General features: G+C 39.4%; 1 protein-coding gene across 6 annotated transcripts in view; it reads right to left on the minus strand.

Moving 5' to 3' along the window:
* The window catches only part of utrn (utrophin), a 315204-nt gene that overhangs the window by 43610 nt on the left and 259521 nt on the right, over positions 1 to 12073 (minus strand). For all 6 annotated transcript variants that reach the window (XM_041805540.1, XM_041805544.1, XM_041805541.1 and 3 more), the window contains 2 exons: positions 10262 to 10373; positions 4334 to 4470 (listed from right to left, as the gene is read on the minus strand). In XM_041805540.1, coding sequence (XP_041661474.1) covers positions 4334 to 4470; positions 10262 to 10373 — 249 coding nt within the window. The remainder of the gene's footprint in view (positions 1 to 4333; positions 4471 to 10261; positions 10374 to 12073) is intronic.

A 12073-nucleotide genomic window follows, 5' to 3' on the forward strand; every position in this document is an offset into this window, starting at 1 on the left:
TAGTGTAAATTGAGATGGCAAGAGGCACTAAACAGTGACAACATGAATCTGAAATGAATGCAATATGCTTTGCATTTCTTAACATAAATCCTGTGTCAGAGCCAGATCGTATGGATGGTCTTAAAGCCTGTGGACAACAAATTTATCTCCCTAGGCTTTCAGTAAAGATTGCAGTTAAAAAAAGACTAGAAAATGATGGCCATGAAATACTCCTAAATATTTTAAGTCCAATCCCTTTTCTATATTTCCCCAAGATCTCTTGCATTTTCCATGTAATTCATCTGCCCTTTTTGGTGCCATATATCAGACAGGCATCTCTAAGGGAGATATTTTTCAGGGAGAGGAAGTTAGAAGGAAGCGTAGTGGGAGGTGAGGAGGAGGACGGGTGAGAATGGGAAAGATGAAAGAGAGAGTGCAATCCATCTGAGAGGTGACTGTGTGAGACTGCATGTCAGGGGAAATCCATTGCAAAGGAACAGGTGAGTCATTGTTGGAGTAGCATGACCATATTTGGATGATTTTGGTACAGATGAGATGCAAGGTTTATTTCATGAAATAGGGCAGAGTTGGGAAACAGTATGCAGTGCCCATGAAAAGTATTCACCCCTTGGATGTTTTGTCTGTCTATTTTATAAAAGAAATCATGGTCAAAATAATTTGGCTTTTTCTGACAAAAAAATATTTATAAAAAGTACAAGTAAAAACAGATTTCTACAAAGTAATGTCAATTTGAAATATTGAAGGCAAATAAGTGACTGCATAAATATTCACCCCTTTTAAAGTGACTGTCCTAATTCAACAGAAGACCAGCCAATTGCTGCTAGCTCTCTTACAATTAGTGAAAAGGGGATCCCCTGAATGCAGTGAATTTGTCTCAAGTGATTGCTGAATTAAGACACCAGTGTCTGGAAAGTCTAGTCACTGGTTAATCAGTATTCCTGGCTACCATTACACCATGAAGACAAAAAAATACTCCAAGCAACTCAGAGAAAAGGTCCTTGAAAAGCTTAAATCGGGGGATGGATACAAAAACATTTCCAGGGCACAGTATATCCCCAAGAATTTAATCAAATCCATCATCAAGAAATGGAAGGAATATGGTACATGTGTAAATCTGTCTCAAGCCAATAGAGATTGTGGCTGGACTTGAAAGGGCTGTTCACGCCTGATCCCTGTGATATCTCACGGAGCTTGAGCAGTTTTGCATAGAAGAACGTGTCTAGATGTGCAAGTCTGACTAAGACCTATCCACACCGACTCAGTGCTGTGGTTGCAGACAAAGGTGCATCTACTAAATACTGACTTGAAGGGGATGAATATTATGGCAATTACTCATTTTACATTATATATTTTTATCTAATTGATATTAATTTGTAGAAATCTGTTTCCACTTCAACATTAATGGGTTGTACTGTAAACTTTTTTTGTCAGAAAAAGGTAAATTATACTGACCATGATTGATTTATATAATCAGGGTAGAACATCCAAGAGGTTGAAAACTTTTTATAGGCATTGTAAATATAAAGATATATTTGTTATATGTAGCATAAAACCCAAAATTGAGAGAAAAGGAGGGCCTGTCTTGTAGCACATGGAGAAACAACTCAGAAATACACTCCAGAAGGGGAGGAAAAGAAGCCTGCTTGTGGGGTCGGCATAATTTGGGCCTAGCTAAACGACTCTCTGAGAGGGATTTACGGCTGGCGGGAGCAGGAACATAAATCAGACGTAGTCACTGAGGCCGGCGCTGCAGACAGAAGATCTACAGCGCAGCTACAGCACCTGGTAAACACTGGAGCGACAGGTAAATAAACACATTTACTGAGAGGGAAATTAACACTCTGCAGACTAAAGAGTGAGTCTGTGCGAGCGAGGCAGGAGACTCTCTTTGCCTGTGGCCTGAGGGTCTGTTTGACAAAGTGGCAAATCTGACAGTGCGATACATTTGTGGGGTATTTTATCAATTTTACATGTCAAAACCAGTCACGGAGAGTGTTACTCAGCGAGTGAGAGATGATGTGAAATTTCTTTTGTGGCTCTTGTGAAGCTTTGTCATGTCAAAGAGAGTTACTGAGTTATACACTGGGAGTAAAGTTAAAGAGACATTGCTTTACAGGGAGAGAAAGTTACATTAAAGACATTAAACTTGGAGAGACTCAAATAATTTTGGAGTCTCTTAATGTTTTTGTAGGGTATTGTGGATGATAAAAGCAAAAGTGCTACAGCTGCTCAAAAGACTTGGATCAAGAGAGATGAGCTTCAAATTCAAAAGCAATAAAACAGAATGTTAGACAAAATATGATGAACAACTGCATTAAGTTTGTCCTTGTCTGCCATGTAGATCTGCTGCTGCATCACTTAAAATCACAGCTCAAGTATAAGGTAAAAAACAGTTGATTTTGACACTGAATGTTCATTATACATTTATCTCAGTCCACAGGACAAAAACATGACTCAAAATAAGTAGTCCTCTCTCAGGCAGATCTTTAGCGTGTACTGTTTCTTGAGCATCCAATCAAATGTGGACCCTTCATTGGTTGTTTGCAGAGGCTCATAAAAAATATACTGTGAATTATATCATTCATCCTAAGCCATGCCTGGTCTAAATGAATTTAATCAAATTTGAATGATTTTCAATATATGAAGATATTATTGAACCACATTTTTGTAAATGCAAACAATGCAAATGGATACTCAGATGCAACACAGAATAACAAATATGTACTGAGACCCTGTTTAGAACTTGCACTGAAACAGGTTAACATCTAATTGGGCATTTAGTTTGTATGAGATAATTTATAATGCTAGGTCTGCATGCAATCCAACACATACTGAAGATATTTGAGAGCTCAGATTGCATCTCGACTGTTTTGGTAGTGTAAATGCAACACAAACAGGTAAGCATTCAAGACTACTGCATTAAACTGATGTTAACTGGGGTATACTGCTAGTTTCAAAAAAGCACAGCCTTTTTTTCAAGCTTGTGCAGGCATCCAGATCATTTCTCACAGCTCACTCAAAAGACTTGGTGTTTTGGCTCCTAAATATCACCTCCTTTGGTACTCTTTTGCCTTCAGTGAAACAAAAAATGCTAAAGAGGAAACAGGCTCTAAAAAGGGAGCCAGCTCACATTTCTCACAAAAAGGCCCAGCTCTTAGAACCAGCTCATCCACCAACAAAACATCACAACTCCTTTGTAACTTTTAGTCTTCAATTGAGTTATAAATTCAATTTAACCCGTGCCAAACAAGGTTTATTTTCTAGGTAGTAAATAACTGTGGCTTTAAAAGCATTTTTATGACAAATTGAGGGGAAAAAGTTATCAAAGAGGCACTGCTAGCCTCTTAGCTCATATGTCAATTCCATAGCTGGCATTAATGTTAGCACAAAAAACTGTGCGTCAGGAGATCCTTGGAATGGGTTACCATGGTGGAGCAGCTGCATGCAAGCCTCACATCACCATAATAGTAAGGGGCTGTTTTCAGGTTTGGGCTGGACCCCTTATCTTAATGCTCCAGCATACCAAGACATTTTGGACAATGCTTTGCTTCCAACTTTGTGGCAACAGTTTTGGAAAGGACCCGTCACTATTCCAACTTGGCAGGCCTGCACAGAGCCCTGACCTCAACCCCATCGGGCACCTTTGGGATGAACTGGAATAGAGATTGTAAGTCAGGTCTTCTCCTTCAACATCAGTGCCTGACCTCATAAATGCTCTACAGAATGAATGGGCACAAATTCCCAAAGAAACACTCCAATATCTTGTGGAAAGCCTTCTAAGAGAAGTTAAGGCTGTTATAGCTGCAATTTGAATGCATTGTCATTACAGTCCATGTTGGTGTAATGATCAGATGGATCAATTTGCTTTCCACTTTTGTTGCTTTCATTTGCAGATCTGTGTGCACATTTTTGGATCAATCAACACATTTTTAAATAGTTGTTATCCAATAATATCTCCAAATACATTTCTCTTGTGGTTTAACCCAGTGGCTCTCAACTGGTCTAGCCTCAAGATCCACCATCATCTCCTTTGTGAGTTTTTTTCAACCCATAAGATTTATCTAATGAAAAAGGCTGCAGTTCTGACGTCAGACTGGGCAAAATATATGACAGAAGGGCGAAAAAAAAAGATTCAAAAGGGCCTCATAGAAAGCAGAAATTTGTGACCCACTAAAAAGGGCTTCACGACTGACTTTTGGGCCCTGACCCACCAGTTGAAAACCACCGATTTAAGTTCAAACAAACATATCTGATCCAGTGTTTATCTGTAGTTAAATAGCCCTTATTTTTTCAGCTCTGATCTGTTCTGTAAAGATTCTTTAGTAAAACTTACGTTTCAAGGTTGTCACCCTCTAGAACGGTCTGGACTGGCAGGTAACCAAGCCGAGGATGTTTGGCGAAGTACTTCTTGGATCGGAATTTGTTCTTCAGCACTTTGGTGAAATCTCGCATGTCCTCGCCTGATGTTGTCTACAAAAAAGAGCCACAAAAGAGACCAAGACAATAAAAATGCATCATTTATCGTGTTTCTTTTTACTGTGTTTGTGCACTTCTGCTGCCTCTTGTGCACGCATAGAGGCAGAATATGCATTAAGTAGAGGAGAATGTGTTTTGTTAATGAGACACTTAGCAAAGGTGTTTCTCCTGCAGAAGCGCTTTCTGCCTCGCAAGCAAACAACAAATTACTTCAGCGGTGTGACCAGAGGGGGAGAAAATCCCTTTGCAGAGTATTCAGACAACACACAAACACAGACACATATACATCTCCCACAGTGACAGATAGGCCCTATGCCTAAATGAACAGCCTCTATTGAGCTCAACCAGCTTATTGACTAATCCACACATTTTAAGATGGTAGCTTTAGCAGAGCAACAGCAATTACTAAACATTTATAGCAATGCTGGAGGAGAAGTGGAGCTACTTGTGTGTATTTTATATAAGAATCCTCTTTGTATGTCCACTTTAAACGTCAGTCTCTTGCCTTTACATAAAAATGCATGATTTGAAATGAAAAAATAAAGTCTCCAGGTGGAATTGTAGCAGAGTTGCTCAAAGTTACAGGTTGTGAGTCACAACCCAGTAACCCCTGCTGTACTGTGATGATGAAAACACACCGAACAACATCTCCACTTAGGAGAGGTGCAAACACCGAAATTACAGTAATCAATACAGCACTGCGCCAAATTTCATGTCTTCAATATTGAAGAAAAAGCCCGTTGGAACCATGAAAATACTACTCCTGTAAAAACCCAATAAAAGAAAAGCAATACTGTGGCTGTAAAATAAATAGTACAACAAAGATGAGAGAAGAAATCTTATTAAATGACCGCACAGAGTCTCACAAAGGCAGCTCTTAATCTCTAACTCAACTCAAACTCTGTTTTTTTCATAGCAGCATTATTCAATATGGAGGTGTTATTTTCAAGCATACACAACTGAAGAACAATTTAGTTTACACACAGGAGGAGCATGAATTCTGACACCTTTATATTTTAGAGAAAAGAAACTTTACATGATCCTGAATTGCAGGATTAATAATGATAACATGATTAAGATGAGTTATCATTTGATTCCCTCTGGCAGGACTTGCAGATTAAGGTCTTTTCATGCTTATTACTGAACAAAATTGCAAGATTTGTGTGATTTTTTTTACAGATCTGCAGCATCTTTCAGCACCAGTCAGTCAAATAAAGCTCTTTTGTTTGATCTGCAGTGATTTAAGGCATAAAAATTCACATGAAAACAGATCTGTAAGGAGACTGAAGTCAAAGCTTTTCAGAGGTTTTCTTACTTTTCCTCCACAGCCGCTCCTCTATTGATTGTGCTCACTTCACTGTATGCTTACAGTCATTATTTGTGCCAAGCATAAGCTGTTGCAGTCTATTGTGTTTGGCACTGCAGTCCTCAATAATTTGCTTGTATTTGGCTCCTTTTTCTGTCCCCTTTATCCTCAGACTTCCTAAAGTCGTGTGAGTGTTAAAGCCTGCGGACAGCGTGCTGCTGCCACAGCCATTCTTTAAAGAAGTGATGGTGATAAGTTGAGACTGCTTTCTGGCAGAAACTGAGCTTAACATTACGGCTGATAAGTTCAAATATTTGCTGAATCATCGCATGAAATCTTTTGCTCTCGGGTTTTCACATTTCATAACAGCTGCTTCTTGGCTGCTGTTATAAACATTATTTCCACTTTCATATTCCTGCCTCTTGGATTATTGTTTTTAAATGTTTACTTGTCACTTTTTGGTTTATAAGTATAATCATTATTTTGATCATGAAAGATACATTGATGTATGTAATCATCTAAACCCCTTATCCTATGCATAGGAGGCGTCATTGGTCAACTCATCACAAGTCAATCATAGGGCTGTCATTCAGAGAAAAACCAGCAGTCACACTCATAGTTACGGGCAATTTAGACTCATCAATTATTAATTAATAACACTGGAGTACCCAGAGAGAACCCAAGTGCCCATTGGGAGAACATGCAGAGTCCACACAGGCCAGTCCTGCCTCATAAGAATTTGAACCAGTACCCTCCTTGCTGTGAGATGGCAGTATTAACCACTGCTCCACTCTGCTGTCTATAGTAAATACATAAATATTTTTAAAACATACAGTAATGTGCAAAGGTTTTAGGACCGTAGGGCACTAAGGACTCATCAAGGGGCCCGATGGACATCCACAGCATGACCACAGGTTCATGGCAACCCTACTACCTGCCCAGATGGTACCCTAGGCCAATGGTTCTAAACTGGTCAGTTGAGACCCACCACTACCCACTAAATGAGCAATTACGACCCAAATTTTGCAACATTTTCAACAAATCAAACTTATTTAACACTGAATTTTGGAGTTTGTGTCTTATTTGGAACGAAATGTGACCGAACAAAACAACAAGAAGATGCATACACAATGTATTTTGTTCCATTTCCCATGATAGGTGTAAATTTTGGTCATTTTCTAGAGACTCTGAAAAACTTTAACATTATAATAGGAAAACAGTTTTGTTTCTTTAGAACAGGTTTGGATCTCAGGAAAATTACCAAAATCAACTCATCATCATGGAAAAACAGGGTAAAAAAAGATGTATGGATGTATTTTGGCTAAGCCCCTGGACTTTTTGCCACCGTTGTTTCCAGGGACTCCTTTATGACCCACTGTCAGGCCATGCTTACTTGCCACATCCACCCGAAAGGTGTGAACTTTTTCAACAGATTCTTTTTCCATGTCCCTGGTAGTGTGCGAGGACATCCAGAACACTGGGGTTGTGTCAATCCACCTTCCCTCTCTATGTTTCCCTCAGGTGGGCTTTTTAGCCATTACCACCTTAATTCAGCCTCAATTTTTGGCTCAAACATGCCTAAAAGTTCTCCACAATACTGTATATTTGATCAGTCTTGATGAACACAATTGTTGTCTACTATTTCTGATAAATATAATGCGCCTTTGAGAATGGACAACAATTTCTCAGTAATAGGGAGCCAGTGGTAGTATTGAATAACTTCTGTGACAATAATTCCTTTTTCATGTGTACTTATGTTGCAAAAAAAATAAAACAATTGATAAATCATAATATGTCCCTGGAGTAGCACCTGCTCATCTGTTTCTTGTGAGTCTAGGTTCAATACGTTAAACAGAGGACTAATGCTTACTTTACGTAGTATGAGCCCAGAGAACTGATGTCCTTATGCTTTACTTACAGTTAACAGGCCATAAGATTTTTTTGAAAGTTTGTTTGTTGAATGGCAATCTGACATGTCAGAGAGACTGTTCCACATATCCATGGCATGGGAAATATTTCACATCCATCTGTGCAACAGCCCAAACATGGTGTTTGAGAAGGGCAGAACCTTTCAAAATACAACAGAGGATGATTGAACATACGTTCTGTTTGTCACACTCAATACAGGCCAATCAGAAAAACATATGAGGAAGTAGGTGTGTATCACCTTAAGCAGCTGTTATTTTTGTTCACCATCAAGGGAACCAGTAAGTAAATCAAACTTTTCCTGAAGTTGGTCTAGGGAACGATAAAACATCTTTTCTACCAAGAAAATCTTTCACTGCTGTTCTTTGCTCTTTGCCTTGATTTTTGGCTGCACTTTTATGCAGATGTCTTTTTATAGGGATGAATAAGTCATATCTACAATAGCACCTATGGAAGGTCATATGTCATCATGTGGGATAGCCTATTTCTGCTGTCCATATGGATTGTTTTTCCTGCATACAGCAAAGCTTGTTGCTTGGTCAAAACAGTTTGAGTCACTGAATTTAGTACCAACAGAAAAGAGATCAAGACCCCCATGTACATATTCTTCATTTTGGCAGAATAAAGATCAATACTGGATTATCTGAAGTAGCTCCATAGTGGATTAAGTTTTGCAAATATTTCAGGAAAGTTTAAATCTGTAAGGCTCAACCTTGTCTTTTATTTAGAGAAGCTTTGCTTTTTACTGGTTGCAAGCTTCAGGAAAAACAGGTTTTTTATTTTATGAGGATATGTGCAGATCAGAGTCCAAACCCTGATAAATTCACTTTGATGTAAAAATCTGATGCTGCAAAATGTTGAGAACATGGAGAGGAAATATTTAATAATGTTTATTGAGGATCAGTAAAACTGTGTGGGTGATTAATGCCCCCTTTAGCTGAGTAATAATCTTTTACCAACATTTTAAGTGTTGCTGAAGCAAAGCTGAAATAAGATAAGTGTTCCTCAAAGTCATAGCAGGCAGCTGCTGGGCATCTAAACTCAGGGAGGAGGGATCACTGCTCCCTACAGCTGCTCCTCCACAGTCAATATCCATCCCATTTGTGAAATTGAAACAGCAAATTAAAAAACAGAAATGAGACACGTCTCCACTCGAGTCACTCAAAGTCTGACGTTTAGCAATATTGAAACTAGTGGGCCCACAAGTGTGTGATCCTAATTGAGAAAGGGAGCGATGTTCAATTTCAGCAAGCTCCCTCTTTTCTAATATTCTGCTCTCCGCACGGTGCTAAAGTGAAATATAGCTTTCTGGTGGAAAAGATAAAAGAGACCTCAGAGAGCCGTAAGTATTTTACCATTTGTCCATGTAAATTCAAATGAAGTCAGAGGTCTATCAAGGGCTTCTGAACAAGTTAAAGGAATCAACTGAGCAAAAAGTTAGCTGTACAGGCAAAGAGAAAGAGAAATGTCAACTTGTTTTAATCAAAAGACTCACTTCCCAAGCATGGCCTTTCTCCAAACCCCCACAAGGTTAAACTTTAAACACAAGGACTGTGATTTGTTCTTTATTTGAGGTGAGGTTTGGGGTTTGGAGTCAGAATGACTCACTTTAACAGGTACAATATAAGGTCAAAAGTTTGTGCAGTCTCCCCATGGTTGGTCTGTTTTTAATGGGTTTGTCTTCAAATTCAGGGAAGTATTAATTAAAGAGCGAACAATGTAAGAATCTTTTCCATGGTCCACAAAGAAATACCTTTACCGAGGACTGTGGAGGAGTGGAAACATGTTCTGTCGAGTGACAAATCACACCTCCCTGTCTGGCAGTCACATGGGCAAGTCTGGGTTTGGGGGACTTGGCTAGTGCCAACTTTGAAGTTTGGTGGAAGAGGGATAATGGTATGGGGGCTATTTTCCAGGGTTTGGTCTTGAATCTCGGAATTTCTAACACATGTATGAGTTTATTACTTATCAGACTGAATATTATGCCATGGTAGAAATTAAAATAAATTAATTCCTCTATATTTTTTCAGGTATTTTATAACTTAATACCACATTCTTCTTGGAAAATTCTATTCTAGGAATTTGTTCTTGCACATATTTGACTGCCTGACAGCCCCTGACCTTGCTTTTGCAGCCTGCTCCCTTCCAGCATAGCTGTGTTTTTGTCTGAACACTGTCTCTCTGTCAAAACATCCACACATAAACTCCCCATTGCCTATCTCCTGACACGTTACTGCTTTTGAATGGAAGGAAATCTCTGCAGCTGTATCCCCAAAATGTTTTGGAAAGCCTTCCTGAAGAAGTAAAAGGCTTTTATATTGAATATTTCCAGAGTGAAAGTTTGGCTGTCCTCAAACTTTAGTCTGTCTAGTGTGTCTTAATTGCACACCATGAAATAATAAAATATAATGGAAAATCAGTATTAATGAAGTGCAGTAATAACCAAAGTCAGTGAGTCTGAATGCAAGAGAATTCATTAAAGGGATTAGAGGTGTGTGTGGGCACAGAGAATAGAGATATAGGATGATTTGTGCGAGTGTGTGAGTCCCTCACCGGTGTGCAGTACTCCACCATGGGGTAGTTGAGCTTGTGGCCTTTGGCAGTGCGCCCGGAAAAGAAGCAGCTCTGACAAACGTCGTAGTTGAAATGCTTCAGACTGCGATACCTGCAGGGGGCAAGAGAGCAAGAGAGAGAGAGAGAGAGAGAGAGAGAGTAGAAAACTGAGGTAAGAGGGAAGGCAGATTGTGTAGATCACTTTTATGTCCTCCTACTGTGTCCGTGTTAACACATATGTAGCCCTATATTATGACTCATCTCCAGGCCCTACTGGCCCTCCTGGGTAGCTGTCAATTTCCACTGTCACTCTCTTACACTCTTCTCCACATACGCACTTTCAGAAACAGTCTCCATATGCTGACAGCGTGACAGACAGTTGGATTTCCACCAAAACACAACAACGTGACAACACCAGTCCTCAGCAGCTGTAGCCAGAAGGCCATTTAGCAGCTAAATAGAGACAGGAGCCATTCAGACATAATAGCTTTAGTCTTTTATCTCTCTCTCTTCTCGTCACTTCCCCCCAAGGTGAGCTGACTGATGAGCTACGAGAGACAGCCATATATCAAAAGATGCAACAGAGCACACAACACTGCTGAGTGGAAAGCACCATTAGGCTCTGACATGCAGCATATTACAACAAGGAGGAGGCAATAATTCACCTTCAGAGTGGAAAGTGATGAGATGGTCATTAATTAATGAGTTTATCTACAAACAACTTTGGTTAATTTTGAACCTTGAGTCAGTGGCTTGTCTTTTGAGGTGAGATCATCTTATCTGTTATAAAGCACCTGTTAAAAAGAAAAGAGCAAGGTTACAGGTTATGAGTTTAATAAATCAATACTTAAGGCTCCTGTGAGCAACTTCGGGTTTGGTTGGTGCCTCCTGCAGTGACTCTTATCTGAGCTATCCAGACTGTTCCCAAACATGTTTGACCCCCAAAGTTCAGTCTACTCCTTGCCATGCTCAGGCTATTGCACTTCCTTGCTCCTTATACCAATGGAAGAGACGGGCCTCAGAAAGAATCATTGGATTACACCACCAAGTTAGGTGAATGGCTCTATAACTTCCATGCACTCACCATTCATAGACACAGACTCGATGGCAGCATCCAAGGCATCCCCAAGTCTGGTACTTGAGGGGATTGTGGACAGGTCAGGGCACATATTTTTGTTAGAAAAGCCTGAAAAAGTGCTTTTTGGATAATATGTCACCTTTAATCCTAAATATGTGCTCATAGTGTTAATTTGAAGCTTTATTTTGCTTAACATTTATGTAAAATGTGGAACTTGGAGTTGAGTGTTTCTTATCTGCATGCTTAGCTTTCATCTGGCAACATGAAGATCCTCACACCAGGAAGCTCCTGTTAAAGGATTTATTTGGCAAAAAGTGACGTTTGATGACAAGTGATTTGCCAGTCTGAGGAAAAGCATGTTGGCTCAGACCGTCACTTGCTGCTAAATAAATCCTTTAATGGGAGCTTCCTGGTGCGTGGATTTTTATGTCTCTGTATGCTTGTTCATTTTGGATCCAGCACCAACTAAGAGACACATGTATCTTATTTTTGTTTCTAGTTTCCATCTAGATGCTGACTTTTTTACTCCTTATTTTATATCAGTCAGTTGAATCATTCACTGTGAATCTTTGTAGTGGAAAATTAGTAAGGGCTGTTTTTGCAATATTTTGTACTTGCTAGTCACGTATAAATGAATAAAACACTTTAAAAACATAAAGGTCATCATCCAATTTGCTGTCATTAGCCCTAGGAGTTATAGTGCAATAAACACTATAAAGCCCTTTTGTCTCGCT

The sequence above is a fragment of the Cheilinus undulatus genome, linkage group 14 (assembly GCF_018320785.1).
Source record: "Cheilinus undulatus linkage group 14, ASM1832078v1, whole genome shotgun sequence".
In the NCBI taxonomy this organism is placed as follows: domain Eukaryota; kingdom Metazoa; phylum Chordata; class Actinopteri; order Labriformes; family Labridae; genus Cheilinus; species Cheilinus undulatus.